Genomic DNA, 15632 nt, shown 5'->3' with positions numbered 1-15632 from the left:
GCAACTCTGCTGTCCGCTTTCTCATCGGTGTGAAGTCAGGACCCAAGTCTGTGCACAGTGCTCTGTGCTGGATCTCTGATGGGTCTGTGATAAGGAGAGAGGCTTGGCTTCAGCTGGAAATTATACAGCTAAATCAGTTATGTGAATGTGAACACATGCTAGCTGTAGCCTTAGACGAAAGTGTCTTAAGGCAGCAACTGTTGAATGTGAACTTCTGGACATATGTTAGTGCCATCACCTCACACACTGGTACATCTAATTATAAAATTTTTAACATAAATATTACACTAACCAGCAATGTTTTTTTAAAAAAATGTATTGTTGTTGTTAAATACAGATTTGTAATAATTTTCTGCATTGTACAGCCTGGCTCTCAGATCCAGTTTTTGTATAATCTGAGAATATCTGTTTTGGCCGTTAAAGTTTTACCATTATTCCTGGCTTATTGGATATTACTGATCAGACATTGTGTTTTGAAAGTGAGGGCAGTTTTATACAAATATTGTACTCTTTTCAGTACTTTATGTAAATGTAACTAATAAAGCTAATTTAAATGTTCCATGTTTATAAGACCAGTTTGAATTGGGTTCTTTTATATTCACTAGTAATAAAAGTAAAATATTGTAAAAATGTTGATGTGATTAAAGCGCAATATGTGTGGAAAGAAAAGCAGTTTCTGAGAGTCTCAGCCGTTTCTGAGAATCTCAGTTTCTGACAGCACGGCTTTTCCTGGCCACATGTCCCCAACTTAAATGTCTTGTAATGAACCTTTTTTATAAGGTGTTTATACATTAAAACAATGAAACGCAGCACAGCAGTGTTCTTTGTCTCCAGAGATCCCAGTGCCCTGTATCTCTCCCTTTCCCTCTCTCTTTCTCTGTCTCTCTCTCTCCCTTTCCCTCTCTCTTTCTCTGTTTCTCTCTCCCTTTCCCTCTCTCTGTCTCTCTCTCCCTTTCCCTCTCTCTCTCTCCCCCTCGCCCGTCTCTCTCTTCTCCCTCTCTCTCTCTTTCTCTGTCTCTCTCTCTCCCTTTCCCTCTCTCTTTCTGTCTCTCTCTCTCCCTTTCCCTCTCTCTTTCTCTGTATCTCTCCCTTTCCCTCTTTCTTTCTCTGTCTCTCTATCCCTTTCTCTCTCTCTGTCTCTCTGTCTCTCTCTCCCTTTCCCTCTCTCTGTCTCTCTCTCTCCCTTTCCCTCTCTCTGTCTCTCCCCCTCACCCGTCTCTCTCTCTCTCTATCTCTCTCCCTTTCCCTCTCTTTCTGTCTCTCTCTCTCCCTTTCCCTCTCTCTTTCTCTGTATCTCTCCCTTTCCCTCTGTCTTTCTCTGTCTCTCTATCCCTTTCCCTCTCTCTCTCTCCCTTTACCTCCCTCTCTCTCTCCCTTTCCCTCTCTCTTTCTCTGTCTCTCTCTTCCTTTCCCTCTCTCTTTCTCTGTCTCTCTCTCTCCCTTTCCCTCTCTCTCTCTCTCTCTCTCTCTGTCCCTCCCTGTCTTTGCCTGATGGTCTTCAGAGCTCCTCAGAGCAGTGAGGATTCCTCCTGTGAAAGGCAGTGTATGGCAGCTCTCAGGCAGGTGAGAGCAGAGGGTGAGAGCCCATTGCTGTTGCATGGCTGTTATTCTCTCCTTGACTTCATCAAACCCTCTGCCTCACAGACCCCCCCCCCCTCCCCCACCCCTGTTACCATGGCGTTTATATTTTTATGCCACCAGTGATCTCAAGAGGGGGGTTGGGGTGAGGCACAGAGTTGAAATCGTTTTCACAGGAGAGAAGATTCCTCCCGCGCATGCTGTGGTTCCGATTAAGGCACCTAGTCAAATTAGACGCGCGCCGTGCTGCAGTGCTTTCTGAACATACAGAGTTAGAGCAATCGGGAGCAGCTGTATCTGGCTATTGAATGGCCATTTTTTATATCAGATAGAAGCGTTTTCGTACTATAAACATTTGTATATGCAGAAGAATTTTTTTGCAACTAACACCTTTAACTAGTCTGCTATAATTAAAACCACCAGCTCTTTAGTTAAAGTAGTCCTACTGCACACTGTTTTCTGTGAAAGTGCTGCTGCAGGAAATAAAGATAGATGGAGTCTGAGCTGTGGTTTCCACAAGGTAACCTGGCCACCAGAAAACAGATCCTCCCAGCTATTACGTTTTTTTTTTTTTGTTCTATTTTTGAAAAAGTGAAAATCAGCGTCAGTGTTTTGTCAGCGTCTCCCTGAATGATTCTGAGTGCAGTGTGGGCACCCACACAGGCACAGCTGTGCTCAGTCAGAAGCGCAGCCTGTGGACGTTGGCCTTGTCACTGAGGGCTTTCTGTGAGAGACTCGGCTACGGCGGTCAGGGGGTGGCCCGCTTCAGGAAGGCCCTGCACCTGGCGCCGTTCGCTACACCTTGTTAACAGGCTTATTTCAAAGTGTTGATGACAGTACTGACCTGGGAGGTGACGAGGACAGCACAGTGACACTGAGTTCACAGGTCTTATTTTAGCAGGAGCGCTCAGTCACCTGTAGCTTGCTTACACACAGGTGAGGGCCCCTGCTGGAAGAAAAACAAAGCCGGTGCTGTCACCCCACCCCCCCCCCCCCCCCCCCCCCCATCCCCCGACCCCGACCCTGGGCGCGCGGCTGAAAGGATGACATCACCCGCTCATAAAGGTCGCTCTGCGTAAATATTGACCCTGCGCGAGGCCCGTCCCGTGTGTTTGCGCGGCCGCCAGTGGGTGGGGCACCGGCTTTGTGTGTTGCCATTGTGCCGTCGTGTGCTGTGCCGCATGGCGAGCCGCTCGTCTTTTGTCCCGAGCTCCGGTTACCGGCGCAGGCAGAGCCCTGTGTAATTAATAGGCGTGTAAACAATTTCCCAGCTCCTGGAAAAAGGGCTCGGTTTGATCAAGCATCCACAAACAGCCTTGCAAAAAAAAAATACACACTTCAGTGCGTGTAAGCCATGTATATACACATCATGTGCGCACACACACACACCCATAGATCCATGCATTCATACACTTGTGTTTAACATGAATGACTGTCGGTCCGTTTGTTCAAAATGAATAAAAATGTCATGGTTTTATGGGTATTTTCCAGTATTCTGTACTCATCTGTGTATAATATGAAGAAAAGTCGAACATGAATGAAGTTAGTGGCAAAGGCAGTTTTTACACCGATGCTCTGAAACTGCTGTTTGTAGGTTCAGTAAAGCCAGTGTGCCTTGCAGGAGAAAACGGCCGACTGGGCATGCTCAGATTCAGCGGCCCACTGTGGGCTGGCGTCCCGAGTTTGCCCAGCATAGAGTTTACAGAGGGGAGTGGGCTGTTAAAGGGAAATCATTATCAATGCAGCCGGTGCCCCCACCCCCACCATCCTTCATCACCTTTGACTTTGATTGTGTATAAAGTGGGAGCTGTAGGTCCAAGGCAGGGAAACTTTCAGAGTGGCGGGTGTGCTAGTCAATTATTAATGGTCACTAACAACTGGCCACGACCCGTCTGTGACCTTGTGCGGCTGGCTCGGCGCCACCGAAAGTGAGCCGGTCTGAAAAGTGTGTATCGGAATCCTCTGCTTTTTCTCTGCCTTTGTCCCGCGGAACGGAGGTCGCTTACCTGGAGCCCTGGAGCTCTGGAGTTTTGGCAGAATGTGTTCTGCTCCCCAACACCAAGGGATTGTGGTAAAAATGCAATCTGTGAATGCAGTTCCCAGAATCTTAAACGGTGTTCGAAGTGTTTTCCCACCCTGAATGAGGGAGGTTTTTCACTTTGTGCTTGATGGATTGTGAAGAACACCTTGAGCTTTAGGAAGAATTTAACAGTAACGTGTCTGTATATGTGCAGGACAAGGATCTGCGAGCACATCTTTGCAGGTCGTTGGGTAAATCAGAGGTTAAAATGAGCGGGAATTTACTGGGCTGGCGGAGGGCCCGGGTAAACCTGTGTGTGGGGTAGCTGTGTGTCTGTCAGCTGGGATGTGCAGGCATGGATAGCAACTGCTGGAGAACTGTAAATGCACATGTAACAAGAGACCTTTTCAGCTGCACTGACCTCAACAGGTGACCTTTTAAACTGAGGATCAGGAATCATGGGACCAGTGGGGCCAGTCTTTGTGGTTTCATTGAAATCCCAGCACAAGCAATTGAGTTAAATCATTTCTTTGTATATTTCCAGTTACTGTCTGTCTGTCTATCTATCTATCTATCTATCTATCTATCTATCTATCTATCTATGTAATCATTTTCATGACCTTTACCTTTAAACTTTAACAGTTTGTGTCCAAAGTGTCTACTTGTATAAGTTATCGCTCTTCCTACTGCATTGTAACCGTGTTAATGTTGTCTTTACCGAGAGATGGATCAAGGGAATTTTATCCTGTTAATAACATTTCTAATAATAACAGAAATAGCAATAATAATGATAATGATAACTATAACCTTTGAACTGAAAACGGATAGGGTTCTGGACAGAGAACAACAAGATCAATGCTTGCTTTGAGTTTAATCAGAATCCACCACTGCACATTGCTGTAGACCAGAGGCCTTTAACAGTGGGTAGTAAAGCTGAAAGCCTGTATTTACCGTTGTGAAGGTGGCTTACTGTGCCTGCAGACACACAGCTTTTTAAGACATGTAAATCACGTGTGTTATCACTGGAGCTGACAGCGCTGTAATAATTACTCACTCGATTCGCATCTGAATGCTGGCTGAGAGAGAGAAATGCATGCCACAGATACTCGCTGATATTTGCAGAGCAGATCCCGAGCTCGGTGTGAAGAACAGCGTAAATTGCATCTCTGCCATTGTTGATGCTAGAAATATTCCTGTAATTTCTGATATTTCTGAAGGCAGAACATACCAGTGGCGTCAGGGCCAGAGCCTGGAATCTCCCAGACATTCCAGCTCCGGGGCCACAAAACATACCTTTATATCTGCGTTGGGCATCTCCTCACAGATGCTGCACTGCTAGAATGAGTAACCCTGGCTGGCAGCCACTGCAGTTACACAATTTTGCAAAAAAAAAAAAAGACTTGATTCACACCTAGCTTTCATTTGCATGCTTCATAAATCTGAGCATCTGTGGGGACCATTTGCCTTATTATAAAACATTCATGTCCGATAGGTACACTGTAACCAGTAAAAGAAAAGGATTCAGATTTAATATTTAAAATAGATGTTTAATTCTTCACTCCCAGCAGTAAATGCATATTATATGAGAAGTTAAAACTGACTTGTGCCACTTGCATGTGTGAAAATATCACCTTTGACTGAAAGAATTTACATTGTTTTTTTTTTTTATATTCAGGCACATTCTATGTTAGAAGTTGTATCCTTCCTTTCATGTTCGTTTAGACTTTCTTGACAAAAGAAGACAAGGCCTCGCTTCTTTCTCCCCCATAGTCAATGCAGTTCTCTCCATGCTCAGGCTGGTGAAAGACACCCCGAGCACGCTCCATGAGAAGCCAGGCAGGTAATCAATCTACCCCTGTTTCCCACCTGAGAGGGAGGCCATCTCTTCCCTGCTGAAAGCCATAAGGATCATTTCCAGGTCCTATGTTCAGCAGATCTACCTGCAGGGATCTCCCCGGACACGTCTGACTGGCCGAGGTGCTCACTGCATTCAGTCCAGATTGGTGACCACAGCAGCGCGCTGAGAAAAACAACGCCAGGCCCTGCTGCCTCTGTGGCCCAGCAACACACCTCTGTGAAGGAGCGGGTGACGCCCATGTGACGCTGTAATGCCTGTGACAGATAAAGGGCTTTCACAAAACAAACAGCAGCTTTGCTGTGACTTCCTTTGAAAAAAGATTTAGAGAGAAATGGGTATTTATGGAAAGACCAGTGGCACCGATAACCTTCAAAGACAATAAAATGACATGAACAAGGAAGTAACGTGCTGGGTTTTTTTTTTTTTTTTTTTACATGTAATTGTTCTTATGTTTGTACATGTAATCATTTAGTCATCTTTTATAGCAACACGATTGTATATATCCACTGTAAATCCATTCTAAACTTGGTTTGGCAGTACTGTGCTTTTCATAGTTATGCCAATAAAGCAAATCTGAACTGACTCTCAGAGACAGAGACCGAGCGAGACGGAGAAAAATAAAGTCACATGACTTCATTCAGCCAGCTCAATACACAACCATGGTAGCATAGACACATTAAAGGATAGACTACAGGCTGAAGACTCATGTGGGAAAACAAAATTTTGCACTTGCATCCCTTGTATTTATAGCTTATGATGAATATCCTTGTCCCTGACTGGCCTTTGTCTCGAGAGTTCTGGTCTGGCCCAACCAATCAGATCGTGGCAGGTGCGGGCAGGTGCTTGCAGGTGCGTGCTCCCAGCGCAGTGAAACGTGGCTGGCGGGGCTGCCGCTGGAGCACAGCTCACCTGCAGCGCAGTTTTGCATATCCTGCAGAGAGGCCGTGTTTGTGAAGGCGTCGGAGAACTGCACGTTCACTCCTGCTTCTCTTCCACAAGAGGTGAACAGGGCTCTCTGCATTTACAGCTAGGGCAGTGCGTTTACAGCGTCCTTAACATTGGCAGCTGTATTAGAATATTTTATTTTTTTTCTGTTTAAATGACAACACATAAAAAATACAAGGTCAGTGAAGATTGACTCAGAAATGCCAATAATTTGATTATATATTCACATTCAAGGATTGTCATCTGCGATTGGTGCCAGGCCTCCACCAGTGGAACTACACATCTGTGTGAAATCTATTCACTACAGTAAAACAGAGTAAAAGAAGCAGAAAAAGAAACATTCACATCTCCCTTAAAATATATTGTGGTAGAAACCTCAGTTTTGCATTGGTTTAAAAGCAACATCAATACCTGCTAACAGCAGCTACTTGGCAGTAATTTTAAGACAAATTAAAAGAAAATTAACATACATAGAAATTTAAATAAAAATGATTTCCTTCTGACAAACAAAAATAAACTTCATTGAAACTATGCACTTCACTTGTGTGTACAGGTGCAGAAACTTGCCCAGCGGGAAAGAGGGCAGGTTGCTGCTCTGGGTTTGTCTGGCATGTTGCATAGCGGAGCTTTGTATTTAGCTCCTTTGTGCAGGCACTTGTGGCACGGCTGTCTTCAGTTAGTCCCCTGTTTCAGGTTCATTCCGTCATAGTGTACCTAATGCCATAAAGCAGACCACTCAACTACTACACCTGCATGCACGCACACACACACACGAACACCTGCATGCATGCACATACACACACACACAAACACATGCATGCATGCACGCACACACACAAACACATGCACACCTGCTGGCATGCACACACATAAACCACACACACACACACACACACGTGCACAGACATGCACATATGAGCACACATACACACACACAATGTGCGCATACACACCCAGACACACACGACCACCCTTGGTCAGGCCAGTAGTTTTTTTCTTCTCATATCTGGCATCATAATTTATCTGTTTTTTATGTGGAACTCTGAGGTAAGAAATTGCCCCTTGCATGAATTCACATATTGCTACAGTAATGAGTGTCATGGTGTGAAGACATAAATAGCACAATGATATAGGTACAAAATCATGTACATAACATCAGGTCAGATACAAAAATAGACACTTTGTGCAGAGTCCCCCATGGTCACACGATAAACCGCAGTGTTACAAGGAACCTCAGGGTGTGAGGAAACAGCCGAGCCATGTGCCAGAGAGTGTTCAGTCATGGCCGCACGCAGTTCCTCTCCCTGTGCAGAAACTGGAATTTCAACCAAACCACTACAGTGGTGGTTTCCTTGGCAACATCTTCACCTTCATCCGACAGTGCGTAACCTCAGGTGAAAAAGGATTAACGTTCAGTGATCGGAAACACGTCAATGTCTTTGTAAACCATTTTTCCTTTCATTTTCCATGGGGAGGATTCTTGAATCTGAAGAGGACAGGTTGTAGAAAAATAAAAATGAATAAAGGCCAGTTTTAAAAATCCCATGGGGGGTGGGGGGATAAGGAGAAAGTGTTTTCAAAGGGATTAAAACCTAAATGTGTACAGTGTACAGCGTCAGTGGCATGGGGATGGGGGGGCGGGGGGGTCACTCGTAGTCTTCACCAGCGGTCGCTGCATCAAGGGCCGCCAGCGCCTCCGCCACCTCAGAGTCTGTGATGCTCCCGCTGTCACCTTCATCCTCCTCCTCCTCCTCTCCCTCAGAACCGCGGCTCTCCCCGGCCGTTTGGAGGGGTCTCTCCCGGGTGTCGGCGGAGGACAGGCTGGTGGTGCTGGTGTGGACCTCCTCGGACCGGCCCGAGAGGACGCTGTCGGCGTCGGCCTCGTCCCCGCACTGCGAGTGCGGAGACCCGTGGCCTCTCCGCGAGAAGGGGTCTCCGTTCGCCTGGGGGGTCCTGCCGATCAGATGATCATTGAGCCTCTCGAAGGTGACGCCGGGTGAGCTGCACTGAAGAGCGTTGTGTTCCGGGAGAGGGGTGTGGCCGGGCGGGGCGCACTTCAGGGGACTCTCCCCGGGGTGCAGGATGTAGAGTGTGCTGTCCCCTGTGCCCACTTTTAGCGTGTGGTCCTGGGTCCTCTCGCTGGGAGCCGCGTGCAGGCGGTTGATCTGGTTATTGTCGATTTCCAGTTTGGCTGTGCCCTGTTTCACACCATCCGCATACTTGTGGGTGTAGCCCAGGTTGTGAAAGCCCTGCACCTTGTGCATGTTTTCGGCCTCCCGGGGTTTCCCCTGGTACAAGGTGGTAGTGGCAGTGTCCCTCTTTCTTCCATGGACATCCACAGGAACAGACGGATCATAGATGTAGCTGAGAGAGAGAGAGAGAGAGAGAGAGAGAGAGAGAGAGAGAGAGAAAGAGAGGAAAACTTTATTTCAAGTACAAACGCAATGACTCTAACACCACTTACGGTAGTGTCGGAACAGTACTACTTTTTGAAAACGTGTGATATTTCCTTTCCCTCTCCTTACTTTGTGAGATTTCACCCATCGAGGTGCCGAGGCTGTGAGGAAGCTCCTGCACCACAGCTCTGTGAAGACATTTTACACTCCTCTGAATCCCTGCGGCTTTCAGACGCAGGGAAGTCATTTGGTTACACAAACACACACACATGCACACACGCGCACACACCTTTATCCAGGTTACCCTGACTAAGAATGGAAATATTCCCTGCGGTTAACTGAGGAGGAATGCTACATCCAATCAGAGAAGGCCACGCCTCCTCCGTGCCCCTGTGTGGGCGGAACAGGGTGATTGTGATGTCACAGAGTTCTCCCTCCCACCCTCCATCCCTGGACACCCGGATGGCAGTGACCTCACATCTGAGTAATTGGCGCATTTGCATTGGCAGTAGACATGAAAGGAAAGCTATGGGAAAGGGAAGCCATGACCTACATTACAGGAGAGGGGCCAGTGCGTTTCCTGCACCCCGACCTGCACATCCCAACAGGCTTTTCATCAACACTTTATTTTTTCCTACATTTCCTCTGCATTTTCCTCTATTCGCTTCTACTGCAAACCCTCGCAGTCCACAAACAGAGGCGGTTTGTCTGAGGAAGCTTATGTTTACTGAAATGGATTTCAATATTTTTGAGGCAGCCTGTTCAGTTTTTTTGACATTAGTATCACTGTTATCATTATTACTGTTATTACTATTGTTATTGTGATTATTGTTATGACGCATTTGGCAGATGGTGAGATGACTGCCTTGCGAGCAGCTCTGGGTAGGGGCGCCTGCCAGATGAATGAGTCCAGGGAGCGTCCGACCCCGTGACGTGTTTCATTTTCGGTGGCAGCTGAGATGAGCGTAGCGTGCAAACAAGATCGAGGCAAGGCAGTGTGACGCGCCGGCAGGGGGCCTGTCCGTGTGGGGGTGGCGTGCGGGCCCGCCAGACACCTCCCGCCCCGCGCCTTCTGCTGCGCACCGAGCCCTGCCCCGATCCGCCACGGCAACTGCCGCGAGGCACCGAAAATACACACGGGCCTCCATCCAGAACGAGGCAGGGAAATCTGGCAAACGGTCAGTACAAAACAAAAACAAACAAACCAACACAACTCTGAAAACGCGCTCGATGCCACTGCAGAGTTCCAGGCCAGGCTGCGAGACTCTCCATGCCACCGGACAATCCCAGACCTGTCTGTGACACTGTTCAAGAAATGGGTGATCACAGTTCAGTGGACTGGGAGCCTTTATGATCATTTCACTTAAAGGAAGTTCAGGTTAAGGGGCTGTCTCTGCATGACCCAATGGAATTGCTTTTTCAGGAATTGCACATGGAATTCACTGCACTAACATAACTTGTGCTCTTGTAAGAGGTACCATATGGTTCCATGTTGCTAACCAACCGATACAGGCTAAGCAGGACCATTAAACATCATATGCACCTTCAGGTCAAAATAGAAAGTGAGTTTAATGGTTTTTAATGGAAACAGACTACTAAGAATGAGCTAAGCAACACTGTTCAAAGAATTCCCTTTCTCAACATCAGGGCAAGACCTCTAAAACCAGTGATGGGTGGAAATCACTTCACTTCATGAGCCAGAGAGAGCTCTTTAGCAAAAAGCCTCAGTGGAATAACTCCTCTAGAAAAACACATTTTAACTTGTGTTTAAACATAACATTTAACCTTAAAATGTTGTCTATAATAAGGCTTTTATTTAACTGCACATCTCTTGTAACTACAGCAGGATGCTGAAAGGTCTGTTTCACTGTTCTATTCTGGTGACCTATGCCTTCAACTATACTGCGTCTCATGTTGCATGTGTCAGTTGTGTGTCTGTGTCAATTGTGTGTATGTGTGTGTGTTTATTGGGGCGGGGGGGGGGGGGGGGGCTGGGGTACCCCAACAAACATACACACACACCCTATGTCCTGGAAGTCCCTATACCTGGGACCATTCCCACCTGGGCACTTTAACTGTTCGCTTTAACTAGATCGGTTAACTTTGATCAGTCGCACCAATGAAGCATCCTCACAGACTACTGGAGAGAATCCTAGACTACAGGTCTATACAGGAACAGAGATAGCCAAACACAGGAGCCTAATTTGCTTATTTAATACCTGTGTACATCTGCCAGAGGCCTTACCCATGCCTATGCAAACATGCAAAACATGCTGACCGCAAGACTGTTAATAAAGACTATAAAATAAAGTAATGATGTGGCGCTGCCGGTTCAGACCCGAGGCTCTCTTTGCATGGTGCTCTCTGCCGGCCTGCGACTGTGAGACGCAGCGACACCGTCATGCTGCCTGAGATTGTCGGATCAGAACTGTAAAACCGGCCCGGCACAGCACCACGGGTAGCAGCCGATGTGATTTTCAGCTTGTGCGGCTCTGGATGAGCTAGTGTGCGTGTTGGCTGAATGTGGTACAGACCAGCTGTAATTGCGTGAAGAACAAGACACTGAAAACTGGGACTGGTGTCATTTGACAGGAAAACGCTGATCTACCTTCAGAAAACGAAGCAAATTACTGTTTTTATATCATGCTTTGTTTCGCCTTCCTAGCAAACAAAATCAGTTGTAAGCGCACATTTTTATTTAAATGTTTAAATTATCGACGCCTTTCATTTTTGACTTGGGGTGAGCCTGTACCCTAAATAATGAAATACTTGGTCTGGGGCATGGTGACATTCGCAATTTTGCAAACTTTAAATGATTTCTGACAGCAACTAGCACCGATTTTTCTACTCGTATATCATAAACCACAGACTCAGGGTTTTCTAACACAAATGCAAACCGTGATTTAGCTGCACAGCATTCCTACAACGTCTTATTTGCAAGTTTGATCACTGTGGTCTAAAGTCCAGGCCTCAAAAGACAGGGCCTGGAGCCAAAAGCAGGGAGGTAAATGGGGAAAACCCTTTAAAACAATACCCTTTCTTTGCATTCTCACAGCTCCATAATCCTGAATGTTCAATTGTTAAAAGTTTGTATCCCAAGTCTCAATTAAGGAAAAGTTCCTCTATTGTTGGCATTAAGCTCTGTGTGAAAAAGTCTCTTGCCAAGTCAGCCATTTTGCCCTCTAGTAGATCCCACAATGCACCTCTTCGTGCCAAGAGGGAATTAAGAGCTGGTGCTTCTTGCTACCAGCAAACCGAGCTCATAGCTTAGAGCTGGGGGTTATAAAAGCAGGTCTCGAATGACTTTAAATGTATAATATTGTCACTGCATCTATACTATCAGCAGAAGGTATTCACAGTCAAAGGTATGATTCTTCACACCATTTACACAATCATTTGAAAATGTGTTAAAAATTATATGAATATCTCACACTCACGTAAGTGAGGGTCAAACAGTGGCAAAAAGTATATGGGATCTTTAATGGCCATGCTTCATCACAAGTTCCAGGTAAGGACAACCACACCAGGTAATGATCACCATGCTGAGTCACCAGTTCCAGGTAACGATCACATCTGAGAGACATGTGACGCAGGGCAGGGAAGTGGCGCAGAGGATCAGAAACTGGTCTTGTCTCCAGAGGGTTACGGGTTTTACCCCCATTCCTGAAGCTTTAACCTTGAGGTACATTCACTGAATACCCAGATGTGTATACAGACAATTAGAAGTTGAACTCAAACATGGATAAAACAGTGCTCTTATCTGCTTTACCTTTTTATCATCCTACAGCATCGGCACCCCATCTGGTCAGCGTAGTGTCGGACCTGTGGGAAAACAGGTGGGGCTTGATTAGCAACCAATCAACAGGGGTTTCAGACCCAAACATTGACAGATGACCTGACACCATATAATGGTCCTAGGCCCTAAAAGCCAAAAGCCCTAAACCTAAAACACAAATACATGTTTAAACACAATACAGCCGCTGACTTCACTATTTACACGTTAGATTTGTAAATGCCATCATTCAGTCACATTTGCACACAAGACAGTCACAAGGTAGCTCTTATTTATTCATGTCCATTTACTGCAAAACACAAAGCTCATCTCTGTTCTTTTTAAGCCTCTTTCTGAATGTATCTATGCCTCAGATTTTCAATGATTTCACACTGGGCATCCGACAGACAACCACCTAAACATTTCAATATTTTATGAGCATATCTGTCCCAGATTGACATTTATTGCTTCAGTAATTTTTTAATAATTCAGGGTGTAAGTTGGTAAGCCATATATGAATCCATCAGTATTTGTCGGAAGTGCACACAAGACAAAGTGACCTTTTCTCTTGCCACTTGTTTTGAGGTTTGGCATTTCTTTCTCCCCTTTTCCTCCAAGGTCTGGTAAATAATTAATAGAATGACTCAAATGGATCTGTTTCAGCAAGGGCACTGTGTCTTTCCTGTTCTCTTTACAGGGAAAACTGCAGAAGAAACAGCAGTTCGGCAAACAGGGAAAACTTTTTTTATGAACCCAAACCCTAAACACTTATCTGTACCTCTGTGGTGTTGCACAAACATGAATACTGCTTCCTTGTTATTCTGATAAACCTTCAAACATTCAAAGAAACAATTATGTAAAATGGCGGAGGCAAACAGTGATTAAAAATGGCCAAGCTGATATATTGGCAAAAAATGGAGTAACAACACAAAAAAACCCACTCAGATTCAAAACGATGGCTTTACCATTTCACCTTGCAACACAAAATGGTCTGGGGAGCATAATTCCTATAGCTTTATACAAACCAAGTACAGTAATGCTGAATCATGGAGGATTTGCACCACTGTTAGTCTCATGCTTTGAAGACCATGTTGTCTCACAAGATAAAATGGACAATTAAAGATGTCTGTCATTTGCTGTTGGGTGGCAGTTGTCATGTTTAAGTGAAGTACCATTAAATGGGCAAATATCCTTTGGAATTTGTTATAATTTACCTGTAAACATTCATGCTAACCAGCCAAAGAGTCCTGTTAAGTTATGGGTGGCATGGTTCTTCAACATATATTTCTATTAAGCAAATTTTATAGAAGAACGTTCATAAGCCCTTCATTTCATGAGGTGATACTGTTGAAACATTTTCACCAATTAAAATGAAGATACTGTTACATACCAATGTGTTTTTGAGATCAGCTACCTGTTTGTGAGAGTGTATGTAAATATGCATATGTTTGAGGTCAGTTCTGTGTGTGTGAGTGTGTATTTCAGATCAGCTATGTGTGTGTGTTTGTGTGTGACTGAGGTCAGTTCTGTGTGTGTGAGTGTGCGTATTTTGTGGATGATGCCCTGATCGAGTGTCCTTGTGTGTGTGTGTGTGTTAGCATTTGTGTAAGTGTGTGTAAGTAGGTGTGTTTGTGGATGATGTGGTGGCTGAGTGTGTGTGTGTGTGTGTGTGTGTGTGTGTGTGTTTTCCTGGCTGAGTGTGTGTGTGTGTGTGTGTGTGTGTATGTTTTCCTGGCTGAGTGTGTGCTTGTGTGTGTGTGTGTGTTTGTGTGTGTTTTCCTGGCTGAGTGTGTGTTTGTGTGTGTGTGTGTGTGTGTATGTTTTCCTGGCTGAGTGTGTGTTTGTGTGTTGTCTGCAGCTATTCAGTGAACTCTGCCATGCTCTGTGGTGGTGACAGTGAGGTGGTCTGTGCCCCAGGGCATTGTGGGAGATCACGGTGTGGTGCCGCACTGACAGCGCAGACGGGAGGCCTGCAGTGGGCTCTGCCCGGGCCAGCAGGAGGTCCGGCAGAGACCCGAGCTGCGGTGCCGGACTCTGACGCCAGCCCTCTGTCACACAGCCGCTCCGTCACCGCGAGCCTCGGACCGCCTCAGCGCTGCTGACAGCAAACACACAGAGTCCATCGCTGGACTGCTGCATCCTGCTCTACACTGGGCCACGCCGGAGAGTGGGGCACCCAACCCCACAGTACTGATACAAAAAGAGACACACACACACAGTCACACGCAGTAACACACACACACACACACACACACACACACACACACACACACACAGTCACACGCAGTAACACAAACACACACACACACACACACACACACACAAACACACACTCAGCCAGGAAAACATACACACACACACACACACACACACACAAACACACACTCAGCCAGGAAAACATACACACACACACACACACACACACACACACACACACACACACACACACACACACACACACACAGTCACACGCAGTAACACAAACACACACACACACACACACACACACACACACAGTCACACGCAGTAACACACACACACACACACACACACACACACACAGTCACATGCAGTAACACAAACACACACACACACACACACACACAGTCACACGCAGTAACACACACACACACACACACACACACACAGTCACACGCAGTAACACACACACACACACACACACACACACACACACACACACACAGTCACACGCAGTAACACACACACACACACACACACACACACACACACACACACACAGTCACACGCAGCAACACAAACACACACACACACACACAGTCACACGCAGTAACACAAACACACACACACACACACACAGTCACACGCAGTAACACAAACACACACACACACACACACACACAGTCACACGCAGTAACACAAACACACACACACACACACACACACACACACAGTCACACGCAGTAACACAAACACACACACACACACACACACACACACACACACAGTCACACGCAGTAACACAAACACACACACACACACACACACATACACACAATCACACGCAGTAACACAAACACACAC

At 46.1% G+C, this 15632-nt stretch overlaps 1 protein-coding gene across 3 annotated transcripts in view; it reads right to left on the bottom strand.

Annotated features, from left to right (window-relative positions):
* Positions 1-7385: 7385 nt before the first annotated feature.
* zgc:194930 (uncharacterized protein LOC557813 homolog) overlaps positions 7386-15632 on the bottom strand; it is a 19438-nt gene continuing 11191 nt past the window's right edge. For all 3 annotated transcript variants that reach the window (XM_036551447.1, XM_036551448.1, XM_036551446.1), the window contains 2 exons: positions 12567-12619; positions 7386-8765 (listed from right to left, as the gene is read on the bottom strand). In XM_036551447.1, the coding sequence (XP_036407340.1) occupies positions 8048-8765; positions 12567-12598 (750 nt within the window). In that variant the 5' untranslated portion in view covers positions 12599-12619 and the 3' untranslated portion in view covers positions 7386-8047. The remainder of the gene's footprint in view (positions 8766-12566; positions 12620-15632) is intronic.

The sequence above is a fragment of the Megalops cyprinoides genome, chromosome 18, assembly GCF_013368585.1.
Source record: "Megalops cyprinoides isolate fMegCyp1 chromosome 18, fMegCyp1.pri, whole genome shotgun sequence".
Lineage (NCBI taxonomy): Eukaryota > Metazoa > Chordata > Actinopteri > Elopiformes > Megalopidae > Megalops > Megalops cyprinoides.
The sequence above is the reverse complement of the archived record's forward strand: the minus strand, read 5'-3'. Positions and strand labels throughout refer to the sequence as shown.